At 41.3% G+C, this 16,562-nt stretch overlaps 1 protein-coding gene across 1 annotated transcript in view; it reads right to left on the bottom strand.

Annotated features, from left to right (window-relative positions):
* Positions 1-6,810: 6,810 nt before the first annotated feature.
* LOC124711560 (endocuticle structural glycoprotein SgAbd-8) overlaps positions 6,811-16,562 on the bottom strand; it is a 40,417-nt gene continuing 30,665 nt past the window's right edge. Inside the window, exons 3-4 of the mRNA XM_047241699.1 lie at positions 14,912-15,167; positions 6,811-7,426 (exon numbers count right to left, since the gene is read on the bottom strand). Of these exons, the coding sequence (XP_047097655.1) occupies positions 7,325-7,426; positions 14,912-15,167 (358 nt within the window). The 3' untranslated portion in view covers positions 6,811-7,324. The remainder of the gene's footprint in view (positions 7,427-14,911; positions 15,168-16,562) is intronic.

Raw genomic sequence — 16,562 nt, forward strand, 5'->3', positions numbered from 1 at the left:
TAGTAGTAGAGTATTTATTTATTTATTTATTGTGAGAGTCCACAGCCTCAACATGATTTCCTTTGAGAATGAAAGTATGGTCAAGGTAGAGTCTATTCTTTTTATTAACTATGCGATTGGCCCCTTTCAAACTTTGGACATTTTCAAGATGTACCCCTGTCCACATATACCAGCGACATTTTTATCATAGTGTAAAATGAAGGTGGAAGCTTAAGGTACCTGCTTCAAAGCGACCAAAGGTTGGAATTGGCCAATGGCGCAGATATTAAAGAGAATGCAGCATACCTGGTCCATGTTTTAATTGACAAAAAATGAAGTATACCTGGAAAAGCTCTGGAATACGGGACTGCAGGTGGATTACGTCATGGTCAAGCAGAGAAAACAGATGTTATGTAGACTGTAAGGCTTACTAAGGAGCAGACAAAGATATTCATCAGAATTTAGCAATGTTGAAGGGTAGACGGAAGAATCAGTGTAGGGGGAACTGGGATACTAAAATACAGAATAATGATAAGATATCTTTGAAGTTCTGTGAGGATGTAGGCGCTGCGATAATGAGTAGCACAGTAGGCAATTCAGCTGAAGAGTTAATAACACAAATAGGACAAACATAGCCCACTGGACATTGGCGGCGAAGAAACGTTCCTTCATAGATGAAATTAAATAACTGACGAAAGAAGGAAATACGAAAATATTGATGGAAAGACAGGAAGGCAGCAATACTTAGAAATGAAAGAAGTACAAAGTGCTGGGAGGATAAAGCGAATTGGCTTCAGGAAAAATGTGAAGAAATTCAAAAAGGAATGGTCGTGGAAATGATACATCCATCAAATAGAAAAATCGAAATGGACGTGGCTGAAATTGATAACAAGGTCGTCATCATTAAGAATGCAATGTGATTTCCACTTTAAGAATACAAATTACGTGTAAATGGTGGGAAAATCGAAAATTTTTATGAATTTATTAATTTCTAAAGTCTTTCCTAATTACATTGATATATACATTATAGGTTTACAAGTGAAGAATGACCTATATATGCCGCCACGCACCTTTATTTCTGTTACGGAAACCGGTGTTATTTCAAAAATAACTGTGAACTTTCTGTTTCCAGCGATTAGACGTATGATACATTCTATGTGTTGGTAACAGTGCAGTTTTCTAGTGTCTGTAAATGATTGCTAGTATTTACTTTTGTTTCGCTGAAGCAGTTTGTTCACGTTCTACTGAATGTTTGTTGCCCAAGTACTACATGTATTTATGAAAGTACATATCCTTTAGTGTGCAATAAATACGAACTATGCCACGCATCAAGAAATTCAATGAAAAGTAATTCCGCCCTAACCAGTTCATAAACAAAGCAAGCCACACTATTGAAAGTAACCTACGTATCAGCTCTTCAGGGAAGTAACCCCCAAACGGCACGCTTCTTAGTGATTCAAATTTTTGTGTTAATAATGACGCTGTTTGTAGTAGTTTCTTTGTTGTTGATGTGAGCATCTTATCTTTTTAAAAAAAAAGATGTGGCGCAATGGAAACAGTGTGATGCTATAGCCTGTCGGGAAATAACTGAACAACAAAGTAGCAGGAACATTTTAGCGTTATAATTAGTTGTTCTGTGTAGACCTTGCACTAAATCTACCCTGAAAATGACTTCTAAAATTGTGCATAATTCGCATGACGTGAATTTGAAGTTAGTGTATGCAATGCGTGCAATAGGAAAAGGGAAAAAGTCTCCTTAAACGTTTTGTGGTTTGATGGATCTTTCTCCTCTTCCAAGTAGGTTGAGCATGTACATCAAAATACTTTTAGGCGCCTTGACGGTTGTGTCTAAAACATCTATGAAACGTGTAGTAGAAGAGACTGTAAATATTAGTGGAAAGCAAAAAATATTGGTCACATACACCATCATAAGCATTCTCTTTGTGAGCCTCTTATGAATGAAATAAAATAAATTTTTGGAGACCTGAGTGACCCTGTTTTGCTTAGTAAATGTCTTCATGGTAGACACTCAGAATACAAATGAAAGTTTCAACCATTTCGTATGGGAAAGATTACCCAAGAATGTTTGTGTAGGACTAAATACATTAAAAGTTGGTGTACTAGATGCAGTGATATGTTTCAGTGGTGGAGTGGTAGAAAGGTTGGAAGTGCTTAGAAATTGAGGCATAAAATGTGACTCTTATATAGACGATCAATTGCTTGCGTGTGACAGACAATGGGTGCGTGAAGCTGAAAAGTTCGCTCTTAAAGTTACTGAAGAAGAAAGAAGTGCTAAAAGGAATGCTAAGGTGAAGCTTGAAGACGAAGAAATGCTGCAGGATGAAGACCATGTTTCAGGAATGTTCTGAGGCACAGTTTAATTGGACTCATTTCTTCATTCACAATTTCGTGCAAGTTGTATTTGTCAGAATTCAGATACAAATATTTCCTAAAGTTTATAAGCATTGCCGTAATTTTTTTCTGTAACTTGTAATAGTTCATACGCATGTAGTAGACCTAAGCTTTATTGCAGAAACAAGTAATTTATAAAAATATAACATATTTATTAGGAAAAAAATTATAAAAATTAAAATGTAAGATGTGATATTTTTTTCCTTGTAATATACATAATAGGTGGAGGTCTAGTACATCAGTCATCATGTCATGCATGTCTGGTAAAAATTTGGTCTCCTTAAAATGTGTAACATTGGGTTAAATGGTAGCTCAGTTTGGGGAAGCATTTTGGAAAAATAATTGCATCAGTTTCTTTGTAATTTTTTAATAACCCTAAACAGGTTAAAAAATATTGATAATACTTCTAATTTGTTTATAAAGTGTGCTGCATTACCTGATATCAACAAAAAATGTGTAAAACATATACACTATAAACAGTACCTAAAAGAAATAGGTGTTTATATCTACATAATATTGAACCAGAAAAGTACCCTGCATCCTTAAACACAGATGACAGAGCAGACAGATGGAAAGAGTACGTGGAAGGCTTCTGGGAGAGGGAGGAACTGTCTGATGACTTGATTAAGGAACAAAAGAGTGTGGAGGGGACTGTGATCCAGTATTACACTTTGAGTTTAGTAAAGCTTTGAAGACTTGCAATAAAGGAAGGCTGAAGCGATAATATAAAATTTTCTTTTGCAATTTATGAAATCATTAAGGGTAGCGGTAAGCAAGTAACTGCAGATATTGGTGAAAAGAATTTATAATTGTGGAGACACACCTTGTGACTTTCGGGTAGACGTCACCCACGCAATCACGAGAGTAGCAACGGCAGATACACTCCTGGAAATGGAAAAAAGAACACATTGACACCGGTGTGTCAGACCCACCATACTTGCTCCGGACACTGCGAGAGGGCTGTACAAGCAATGATCACACGCACGGCACAGCGGACACACCAGGAACCGCGGTGTTGGCCGTCGAATGGCGCTAGCTGCGCAGCATTTGTGCACCGCCGCCGTCAGTGTCAGCCAGTTTGCCGTGGCATACGGAGCTCCATCGCAGTCTTTAACACTGGTAGCATGCCGCGACAGCGTGGACGTGAACCGTATGTGCAGTTGACGGACTTTGAGCGAGGGCGTATAGTGAGCATGCGGGAGGCCGGGTGGACGTACCGCCGAATTGCTCAACACGTGGGGCGTGAGGTCTCCACAGTACATCGATGTTGTCGCCAGTGGTCGGCGGAAGGTGCACGTGCCCGTCGACCTGGGACCGGACCGCAGCGACGCACGGATGCACGCCAAGACCGTAGGATCCTACGCAGTGCCGTAGGGGACCGCACCGCCACTTCCTAGCAAATTAGGGACACTGTTGCTCCGGGGGTATCGGCGAGGACCATTCGCAACCGTCTCCATGAAGCTGGGCTACGGTCCCGCACACCGTTAGGCCGTCTTCCGCTCACGCCCCAACATCGTGCAGCCCGCCTCCAGTGGTGTCGCGACAGGCGTGAATGGAGGGACGAATGGAGACGTGTCGTCTTCAGCGATGAGAGTCGCTTCTGCCTTGGTGCCAGTGATGGGCGTAAGCGTGTTTGGCGCCGTGCAGGTGAGCGCCACAATCAGGACTGCATACGACCGAGGCACACAGGGCGAACACCCGGCATCATGGTGTGGGGAGCGATCTACTACACTGGCCATACACCACTGGTGATCGTCGAGGGGACACTGAATAGTGCACGGTACATCCAAACCGTCATCGAACCCATCGTTCTACCATTCCTAGACCGGCAAGGGAACTTGCTGTTCCAACAGGACAATGCACGTCCGCATGTATCCCGTGCCACCCAACGTGCTCTAGAAGGTGTAAGTCAACTACCCTGGCCAGCAAGATCTCCGGATCTGTCCCCCATTGAGCATGTTTGGGACTGGATGAAGCGTCGTCTCACGCGGTCTGCACGTCCAGCACGAACGCTGGTCCAACTGAGGCGCCAGGTGGAAATGGTATGGCAAGCCCTTCCACAGGACTACATCCAGCATCTCTACGATCGTCTCCATGGGAGAATAGCAGCCTGCATTGCTGCGAAAGGTGGATATACACTGTACTAGTGCCGACATTGTGCATGCTCTGTGTCTATGTGCCTGTGGTTCTGTCAGTGTGATCATGTGATGTATCTGACCCCAGGAATGTGTCAATAAAGTTTCCCCTTCCTGGGACAATGAATTCACGGTGTTCTTATTTCAATTTCCAGGAGTGTAATTGCAAAAACTATAAGCACAATTAACAGCTTAAGCGTCCAAGTTGCAGACAAAAATGCTATACAGAAAAAGGAAGAGAAAATTGATGATGGATTTAGGAAAGGTAAAGGCACGAGAGAGGCAGTTCTCGCCCTAAGACCGATAACAAAATCAAGACTGAAGAAAAATCAAGATACCTTCCTAGGATTTGTCGACCAAGAAAAAGCTTTTGAGAACATAATACTGTAAATGGTGTCCAAAATTCTGAGAAGAGTAGGAGTAAGCTATAGTAAAGGTTAATATACAATGTATACAAGAACCGAGAATGGGACTGTGAGACCAAGAACTAAGTGCTCAGATTATAAAAGATTTAAGATAGATGCAGTCTTTGCCCCTATTTTTCAGTCTATACATCGACAAGAACGACAGCAGTAAAAGAAGCCTTCACGAGAGGGATTAAAATTCAGAGTAAAGGAATATCGATAACAGCCACTTTAGACATTGTTATCTCCAGTGAAAGCCAGGAAGAATTAAGGACATTCTTAATGGAATGAGCAGTCTATCAAGTGCAGAATATGGAATGGGAGTAAATCGAAGAAAGACGACAGCAATGAGGAGTAAGATAACACCGAGAAACGATTCAGCTACCTCAGAAGCAAAATCACGAATGACGGTAGAAGCAAGGAGGACAGCAAAGACACAGGCAAAGAGGGCATTCCTGGCCAAAAAAAATGGTACTAGTATCAAACATAGGCCTTAATTTGAGGAAGAAGTTTGTGAGAACGTACGTTTGTAGCACACAATTGTATGTTAGTGAATCGTGGACTGTGGAAAGCTGGAAAAGAAGAGAACCGAAGCGTCTGTTTCGTGGAACGATTATGAAAATTGAGTGGACTTATACCATAGGGAATTAGAAGGTTCACTACAGAACCAGTGGAGAAAGGTTCGTATGCAAATTACAAACAAGAAGAGGGACAGGATGATAGGGCATGTGTTAATGCATCAGGAAATAATTCCCATGGCGTTTCATGGTGCTCTAGAGGGTAAAAACTGTGGTGGTAGACAGAGATTGGAATACACCCTAGAAATAATTGAGGACGTAGAGTGGAAGTGCTGCTCTGGGATGAAAAGAGAATGGCACAAGGAAGGAATTCGTGATGGATGGCATCAAATATCTAGAAGGCATATGAATCTAATAAAGTGCAGATTCGTTTACAGGCACTCTCTCACTGAATTTCTTAGTTTTCCAGTTTACTTTGTATGCACGACACGCAGAGAATTCGAGATTAGGAATATGGTAACACAGCGTGCCTTTTTACTGTACGTAAATGTACAACATAAATGTCAGGGCATGAGTTTAAACAGATACTATTATTACACCACATAGGATCATTATCTTGATATGCACATTCGTAACTGTCAAGCGACACCATGATGTTCGTCCAGCATTGGAACTTTCGCAAACGTTAGGATCTGAAATTCAGTTTTACTGTTAACTATGTTGTTCATATTCTGACCTGAGGCTTTTCCACAGATTTGGTGTGACACTACAATACAGAAATTTACCAATTTTTTTTCACTTCGTGGTGTTAAATCCTCTTTGTCAGCTTACATTCGTGTTCAGTAAAACATCCAATATTTTGCCCAAATGAACGCTACCATTGCTGTATCTTACATCAGTTCCCTCGTATATTTTCCAGTTTTTTCTTGTTAAATTTTTATCTCAATCCGACAGTCCTTTGTAATTTACGAAATTGTCCGAGTAGCAATATTCTCATTTCTATACTGTCCGTCGTAGAGTGCATGACTATACAATATTATTTCATGTGTGAAAGAAAAGTACATCTAAGTTCATCCTGTGTTGATAAAAATTTTGTTGCTTGTCATAAAGTGCCTGTTAACTTTGAAGGCCTCGTAGTATCGTACGGAGAACCAATAATTACTTTTCGATGAAGCTCCAGATACATTTCCCGTCTGTACAATATGCTACCAGTTACATGCTTCGATAGTCATTCGTAGCAATAGCCGCCGTATTGCATATTCATGAAGTTTCGGTATAATGTAATGATAAGGAATATGTATGAAAAAAATAAAATATAATAATCGATGTAGGGTAAAAACTCTGGAAAGGAAACGATGTTTGTCTTGTTGAACAGCATTTATTTCTGAGAATGAAACATAATTTTGGCACAGTCTGACGAATGATTATAATGGCAAGTCATGTCCAACAATAGTTTACTTTACATATATGTGTGTATAAAATGAAATGCACACTACGACAATAATGAGTACAAAAACACAGAGAGACTATGTGAAATGCAAGAAACTTAAGAAAGTCTTAACATCTAAGACTAAGTGTCAAGATTCTCGCCTGTATTCTTTGTCATACCAGTTTAGTAGCAATATCATCACTTCTTACGGTCTCTAAGAACCTTAAATAATGCTACAAACGAATGGAGACCAGGTGCATAAAGTGAAGAGGACGCAGTGGAATGGAATAACTTAAAGCGGTCTTCCCACGGCTCCGTCTAGTGAACGTAGTTGCTCGGAAGCACTGATTCGCCTTTTACCACTTGTCACACGCGCACGCCCCTTTTACGCGTGCTGCGGGAAATGTCCGTATTATACGCGGTGTCACCTTGTGCTCCGGATAGTCACTACTGGCGGAACCTGCTGGGTGTCGGGTAGTTGTCAGGCTCCTCTGGAAGAGCACCATCAGCCAGGTTCTGTTGGAATTTTGGGTTTCTCGCTTCCTCCTCCTGAAACAAGACAGCATAATGATTAGTTTTCAGACAAGAAGTGGAACTTAAATTCACTCGCTTTACATGCGTATGATTATCACATATAAGCAACGATTTGTCTTTTCCTGATATGGTTCCAATATTATGCAGCACGGTTTTCCTTGGGAAGCTAGGCATAATCAAACAAATCGTCGTGTGGTGAACCAAAGCCTTTCTTGTCCAGACGAAATTGTGCCGAATTTTGCTGGGATCACTGGAACTCCCGCGTTTTTATTATTGTTTCTACTACAATATACTGACAAATTCTTTCTTGAAATTAACCATTTTGGAGTGAATTGTCCACCCAAACATTCTCCCAGGATCACTAACTCATGGAGAATGCAAGTATACAGCTTTGTGAAATTTGGGAAGTGGGAGTGACTTACTGAGAGATCTTTGAGCTAATCTGGACAGTTAATAATGGCTGGATAGCTTGTTGGGTAACATAACGGTGGGATATCGTGAAGGTCTGGATTAAAAGGGACTCAGGACACGACACTGATCAGTGCGCTTCCCTGCACTCGCGACTATGTCTCCATTAAATGCAGAGACCATGACTGTACGTAATGATGTTATGAGTGTGGTGTAGCGATAGATAATCACTCATCTGGAAATAGTATTGTCCATCTGTGTATATGGTGTGCTGAGGTGTTGCCCGAAACTTTTATTCTTATGCTACCCGTGCGCCAAATAGTGTGTTGTTGCGGGAGCGCATGTAGAGTCGCTAAAGCATAGCCAAACTACGGATTTGGTTTCTGTCCGTACAAGCCCATCGTCTGTAATAAAACTTGATACAGACTTTCTTCAGTGTGGCATAACAAATAGCTTACATGCCATACAAAAAATCTATCTAAACATCTTACTGTCAAATAGTGAAAACTGTTTTTACTAACAGAAGTTAAATATATGTCTATGGTAATATTCTAAAACATTAGTTATTCATTTCAAGTTATTGGTTCATAATATACGGTTTTTGTGCTGTGACACTATGTGATGGTGTGAGTGAAGAAGAGTGTAATACTTAGTACGTCGGACATTGAAAGATGTTGTTACTTAAAGATGGATTTCTGTAAGCTTATAATTTGGCAAAATTCGAAACAATACAAGGGCAGCAACAATGTTCACTGGCCACGGATTGCCTTAGCCAATAAATAAGTAAATAGATAAAACACACTTCCCCACGTTCTACAGACTACAAACTGCCTACGTAGATTAATGAACGAGGAGTCAGGATACTCTCTCCATAGAAGAGGGTAGTGTCTCCATCTGCTGTGCAAATTTTGATAATGCTTTTAATCGTGTATTTTGGTGACTAGCATTGTGACAGACGACAGAGTAATGCGTTAATGATTCTATGATTTTGATTATTTCTAATATTTTTGTAAGCTAAATTGAAATTTACCTTTCTTGGTACAAATGGTATCATCATTTTACATATTACACTGTAGTTGCTTTGATACACCAGCTAGAACTGTGTAACCTTTGGCAAGTAAATTTGATCTTTGACTACTGTGTGAACGTTTGGTAAGCTGATTTCCATTGCGCTTTCTAATCGAAATGTCAGTAGCTCGATATGGATGCTGACAGTGAGAGTATGTAGCTTTAGTGAACTAAATAGTTTAATTACAGAATGTACATATAGCCACTCTCGGTTGCATAAAATAGTTGGTAAGCAGGGAATCAGTGATCATAAGGCCGTTGCAGCATCCCTGAATATGGAAGTTAATAGGAATATAAAAAAAGGGAGGAAGGTTTATCTGTTTAGCAAGAGTAATAGAAGGCAGATTTCAGACTACCTAACAGATCAAAACGAAAATTTCTGTTCCGACACTGACAATGTTGAGTGTTTATGGAAAAAGTTCAAGGCAATCGTAAAATGCGTTTTAGACAGGTACGTGCCGAGTAAAACTGTGAGGGACGGGAAAAACCCACCGTGGTACAACAACAAAGTTAGGAAACTACTGCGAAAGCAAAGAGAGCTCCACTCCAAGTTTAAACGCAGCCAAAACCTCTCAGACAAACAGAAGCTAAACGATGTCAAAGTTAGTGTAAGGAGGGCTATGCGTGAAGCGTTCATTGAATTCGAAAGTAAAATTCTATGTACCGACTTGACAGAAAATCCTAGGAAGTTCTGGTCTTACGTTAAATCAGTAAGTGGCTCGAAACAGCATATCCAGACACTACGGGATGATGATGGCATTGAAACAGAGGATGACTCGCGTAAAGCTGAAATACTAAACACCTTTTTCCAAAGCTGTTTCACAGAGGAAGACCGCACTGCAGTTCCTTCTCTAAATCCTCGCACAAACGAAAAAATGGCTGACATCGAAATAAGTGTCCAAGGAATAGAAAAGCAACTGGAATCACTCAATAGAGGAAAGTCCACTGGACCTGACGGGATACCAATTCGATTCTACACAGAGTACGCGAAAGAACTAGCCCCCCTTCTAACAGCCGTGTACCGCAAGTCTCTAGAGGAACGGAGGGTTCCAAATGATTGGAAAAGAGCACAGATAGTCCCAGTCTTCAAGAAGGGTCGTCGAGCAGATGCGCAAAACTATAGACCTATATCTCTTACGTCGATCTCTTGTAGAATTTTAGAACATGTTTTTTGCTCGCGTATCATGTCATTTCTGGAAACCCAGAATCTACTATGTAGGAATCAACATGGATTCCGGAAACAGCGATCGTGTGAGACCCAACTCGCCTTATTTGTTCATGAGACCCAGAAAATATTAGATACAGGCTCCCAGGTAGATGCTATTTTTCTTGACTTCCGGAAGGCGTTCGATACAGTTCCGCACTGTCGCCTGATAAACAAAGTAAGAGCCTACGGAATATCAGACCAGCTGTGTGGCTGGATTGAAGAGTTTTTAGCAAACAGAACACAGCATGTTGTTATCAATGGAGAGACGTCTACAGACGTTAAAGTAACCTCTGGCGTGCCACAGGGGAGTGTTATGGGACCATTGCTTTTCACAATATATATAAATGACTTAGTAGATAGTGTCGGAAGTTCCATGCGGCTTTTCGCGGATGATGCTGTAGTATACAGAGAAGTTGCTGCATTAGAAAATTGTAGCGAAATACAGGAAGATCTGCAGCGGATAGGCACTTGGTGCAGGGAGTGGCAACTGACCCTTAACATAGACAAATGTAATGTATTGCGAATACATAGAAAGTAGGATCCTTTATTGTATGATTATATGATAGCGGAACAAACACTGGTAGCAGTTACTTCTGTAAAATATCTGGGAGTATGCGTACGGAACGATTTGAAGTGGAATGATCATATAAAACTAATTGTTGGTAAGGCGGGTACCAGGTTGAGATTCATTGGGAGAGTGCTTAGAAAATGTAGTCCATCAACAAAGGAGGTGGCTTACAAAACACTCGTTCGACCTATACTTGAGTATTGCTCATCAGTGTGGGATCCGTACCAGGTCGGGTTGACGGAGGAGATAGAGAAGATCCAAAGAAGAGCGGCGCGTTTCGTCACTGGGTTATTTGGTAACCGTGATAGCGTTACGGAGATGTTTAATAAACTCAAGTGGCAGACTCTGCAAGAGAGGCGCTCTGCATCGCGGTGTAGCTTGCTCGCCAGGTTTCGAGAGGGTGCGTTTCTGGATGAGGTATCGAATATATTGCTTCCCCCTACTTATACTTCCCGAGGAGATCACGAATGTAAAATTAGAGAGATTAGAGCGCGCACGGAGGCTTTCAGACAGTCGTTCTTCCCGCGAACCATACGCGACTGGAACAGGAAAGGGAGGTAATGACAGTGGCACGTAAAGTGCCCTCCGCCACACACCGTTGGGTGGCTTGCGGAGTATCAATGTAGATGTAGATGTAGATGGTTTCGGCAGCTCTAAGGCGCTCTTCATCAGAATAACAATCACGTAAGATTACATGTACTCACACCTTTGACTTCACGCAGCAGAGGTGGCTATACGTACATTCTGTAATTAAGTTAAAGCACGGTTGTTATACTTCAGCCAATAACAATGTTTAAAATTTCAAGAACTAAATAGTGTAACATGCTGACAATCTTGAATATTTTTATCAGAACTGTACACTCGAAAAATGTACTCGTTGTTCACTAAGGACACGATGTCCGTGTTCGTAAGTTTTGCGTCCAGTAGAGTTATTTGTCGAAGATGTTACCTCATTTTGATACTGAAACTGATAATGGAAGAAACATACACACATGTTTAACATTACATTCCAAATTTTACAATTTTTTAATAAGTTATACAGGATCTACACATGAAACCTCCATAATGGGCAAACGTACTTTTAAAAAACTATGAGACATAGATACTTGCTGTCTGCGGCATCAGATAAAGAAACTCAGAGTCTTCTGTAGGTTTTCCTTTCCCAAACGATTTCTTCTGTTCTGTTTCAGGTGCTAAATAATTACCAGAAATGACTACGCTTTCACAAAGCTTAATGCGCATTGGGGTATGCAGAAACGAAACCGCCCTTTGCTTCTAAAGAAATTTCAGAGGTCAGTTTCAAAGGCAGACATGAGAAGTAGATACGTTTAAGGCATAGAATGATAAGCCACTGGAAGTGTAAACAGACATTGAGGGTCTGGCAGACAAAGCTTCGGATGAAATGGTAGAGGAGATCCTCCTTCCAAACAGGCCCACTGAACTCAGTTCACCGAGCATCACGAGACTTAAACATACCCTGACCAGCAGTTCACAAAGTGCTGTGCAAACGACTTCGCTTGCACGCTTACGAAGTTCAAATCGCTTAACGACTGAAGCGAATGTATTTGCAGCTTCGCCACGAATTTGCTATTGAGATGCTGGACCGGATCGAGTAAAACCTCAAATATCAACGAAATGTCGTTTCCGTGGATGAAGAAACCTTCCACGTATGTGCGAAGGCCAGTCGCACTGATTTTGCATATGTGGTCCGGTAAACCGACAAAGTTTTTGTGAACATGTCAGAGTCAGCAAAAAGTTGAGTGTGTGGTTTGCACTGCTGAAAAACGGTATATTTTGATCGTTTTTCTTCCTCGAGTAAATAGTAACAGGAACCGCTCATCTGAAGTGGTTGAGCAATGTGCTGTCCTTGAGCTTCATCCCCTTCAGCGAAATGCGAACGACCAGGATAGTGCACCACTGATCTGTGGTTTCCTATTTCTCCACTGTGATTTCGTGAACTGAACAATTCTTTAGCGCTGGAAAGGAAGTGATACACCAAACAAGAGGCCACCGCGACTTGTTGACATATCCCCTCTCGATTTCTTCCAGTTGCGTTATTTGAAAAACATTGTGGAGACCTCATCTGTACGTCACCTTAGTGACTGCACGGAAGAGTTGGGAATGCAACAGCCTACATCTTTACAAACATGCTTCTGCTCTCAAAGGTTGAGATATACGGAGAAGCATCGAGCCATTCCCGACATGCTCTTCTCATTCTTTTGTAAAAGTATTTTATTAGATTTACATTAGACCTAGTAATTTTCTAATTCGAGTTACGAGTTTGGTAACAGTGATTGTAAGGATCAAGCCAACTCTATATTCTTCTCTATTATTCTGACTAAGTTTCTGTGCATGTGCATTTTTCGCCTGTGTCAGCAGAGATCTTCGAAAGTAAGCGGTTACACAGAGCAGGGGATGCGAGCCAAGACATCCCAATGCGTTATCCTGCAGACAGCAGGAGTGACTTGAGAAGAGCTGCCACCAGGTGGTAGAATGCATTGATCCAGCTGGACACGGTAGATACGTGGTCAGCTAGTGTTGTTGTAGATCGGATGTTGGTCTGGCGCCAGATTACTAACAGCGGTGACCCACGGAGACTCACTCCAATAGATAAGTAGATGTTCTTATAGCTAGGCTCTTCCCTCGAAGTACTTTCTCCATAGGGTAGCGTACTTTAACTAGTGAATTCTCAGAAGACAAGTGAAAAGAAGACACATTCGTGCAGATTACTATGTGCCTGCCGGTCCTAAAGGCTGATGAGCAACTCAGATTCTGCATTTTTTTCTTTCGCCGCTAGGTGAAAGTGTCGCAACAAACTTGCGCCAAGACCAGATGGCACAGCAGATATTTTCTCCACTCACAAGTAAGAAAGATACGTATTGGATGTTGTCAAAATAAACAAATAAAGTGAGAGATCAAGAACAGTTTCCTGAAATGAGATGAGTCAGGAAGTTTTTGTAAAACTACGGGGAAAAGGCGAGTCGACTTCAGAATAAGGATATTACGCTATTGGCTAGAACTGGACAAAATTTTTCTCACTGGGAGTGATTTATTACTCGTATATACGAATTCAGTGCAGAGCAGACATAGGAGACGCTGCTAGTAGACACCCACTTGTGAGGCACCTGAATTAGCACACGAGTTGTGTTGTTGTGATGGCATCCATTGGAACCATCCACAGTCCACTCGTCAATTAACACCAATCATATCTGGTGGCATCAGCTGGTCAATAAATTCATTAGCACAATCGCTGTTGCCTACCTACGGCTATTTGTTCTAATTTAATATGTTACGAAACTGATTACTGTCGATCCCATTCCCTGAAATAACATCATTGAATATGTTAGTGTTTATTTTAACTTACTGCCAAGTTTCAGTTAGGTGTTCTTTGCCATACGATCAGCTAATATCTTTGGACGGTCAGCAACGTTAGCTGGGTGGCCACCGTGTCTGACTGCCTAGCAGCGGGCTCGGGTTCGGTACCCAGCCGGGTCGGGGATTGTGTCAGGTCAGGGACTGAGTGCAGTGTTGTCCTCCTCACAATTTCATTGACACGGAAGTCACCCAATATGCCGTCAACTGGAAGGACTTGCAGTCAGACAACCGTACTTCCCTAGGGGGTGGCCTCCTGACCATCAGTGCCATACGATCATTTTCATTTCTATGCAGTGTCGTTCATTAATCTGTGTGCATTCAAATCTTTCTTTATAATAAAATTGGGTACCCTTAGGCCAAATGATTGATTTTACAGTTAATGACGTCTATTCATGCCGTGGGCCAATATTAAAATATGGATATTTCAATACCCGAGACTCATTAATAGGGCAACCCTTTTAATTAATAGTGTTCATTAAAATACATTTGTACAGTATCTAAGTGCTTCGGAGACGGATATGCCTCTCTGCAGCGCAATTGATACAGATCACTGCACCACTCCAGAGGGAAGCTTCAGGTCGACTGGCATTTCGCAACGTTATAATCTAAGTACTTTACGGGTTACGAAAGGAGCCCATTTAGAAATGTAGTCACATGTTGTAGAAAACTTTTTGGGTAGCTTTGCATGATGCCACAAGTATCTATGTCTCACAGTTTTCGTAATTGCTTTTGGAAATCTGGGAAGTCTCATGTGTATTGTTCGTAAACTTAATCAGGTGGCAGACCTGTGTTGCTTATTGAGGTGAGTGAACAGTGGATAAGAAATGAACTGGACAACCACCAGGATGTAGTGCGGTGCAGCTGATGTACGCACCTGCTGTTGCTTGATGCCTGCATAGATGAGGTCCAGCGACTTCTGGATCTCCTCGGGCACCGGCGGCGGCGTGGGGATGTGCGAACCCTCGGCGCGGAAGCCCTGCTCGTCGGCCGTGTACGTGATGGTGATGAGCGAGCCGTCTGGCGCCGTGTACGAGTAGGAGCCGTGCTGCACCAGCGCCTCCGTGTCCTTGTCGCCCACGTTCTTCAGGAAGCCCGTCTCCTCTGCCACGATGTTGTTGCCCGTCTCGTAGCTGGCAACATCCAGTTTCAGAGGTCAGTACATTGGTCCCACTAATTGTGACATAAGCTGTTCACTTCAGATTTGTTCGAAGTTAGGAAAACTTAGCATTTGTATCTACAATGTAATGTTTCCGACAGCATCACGTTCTATTTTGTTGAATATTGCTCTGCTTATACTTGTTTCCGCTGTACAGTGTCGGTGCATCTATTCTGCAATTATTGAGTTACGTGCATTCAGTTTGTTCACTATTATTTCAAGAAATAAGCTGTACAGAAACTGCAAATGTTTGCAGCATATATATCATTTTATGTTGTTATAATGTCTGTAATTATACTCCAAATCTTCTGTGTAACAGATACATTTATTTTAAACTATCTGAAAAGGAACCTGTCCCTTTTGTTTCCTGAACTGGAAGAAAAGTAATGTGTTAATGATTTTATATGTATACCATCTAACTTAATCAGAATATTTCCAGAATGAGATTTTCACTCTGCAGCAGAGTGCGCACCGATATGAAACTTCCTGCAAATTAAAGCACACAGTTTTAATCTGCCAGAAAGTTACTCAGAAGAAATTGTTATAAAATATATTTGCTGTTTTGCTTTCGGGTGCAAAGACGAGTAAATTTCTCTCAGGAGTGTTAGTTCTGCTAAGTCATCAGGAGAACTTCTGTTAAGTTTGGAATGTAGAAGACGAGGTACTGATGGAATTAAACCTGTGAAGAGGGCTCGTCACTCATGCTTTGGTAGCTCACCCGGATGAGCTAAGGTCCCGAGTTCGAGTCTCGGTCCGGCACACAGTTTTAATCAGTCAAGAAGTTCCAGTAAATTACGCGCTTGACTAACAAGCAAACATGGATAATATATGATCATTTCTTTAGTGAGTACCATCGACAAAATAAAGGTATTAAGTTTTAATTGAAAAATAAGGATTGCAATCAGCACGATGACGTGTTATGTACACACGTTTCCCAGTTGCACCTGATACTGGCTCAAAAGCCGATACTGCAATAGTGAAAATAATAAAAATAATACATTCAAATGCCAGCAATGTTATCTTTTAATGTATGGTTGTCTGGCCGACACGATTCATTTAAATTATTTCCGCAGCATTTAAACATATCTTACGTGCATTATTGAAAATCATACAAGATACACTAATTTCATCAGGTATTTTCTTCTTTTCAAGAAATTTTCCAGCCATCTACTGTGCATCTGAATTGCAAAAAAGTTCAAGATAACTGTTGCAGACCTAATTACGTCGAGATTTTCCTTTTTGTAATTCACGCTTCTCGTCGTTATGTATTACGCAATAGAAATGGGAACCTTTTAAATCAGTATGGTAAATTAGTTGAAAAGCATTGTGTTCGTGGTAAGACTACCAACCTTTCTCTCTTTTTCCTATT

The sequence above is a fragment of the Schistocerca piceifrons genome, chromosome 8 (genome assembly GCF_021461385.2).
Source record: "Schistocerca piceifrons isolate TAMUIC-IGC-003096 chromosome 8, iqSchPice1.1, whole genome shotgun sequence".
Taxonomy (NCBI): Eukaryota; Metazoa; Arthropoda; class Insecta; order Orthoptera; family Acrididae; genus Schistocerca; species Schistocerca piceifrons.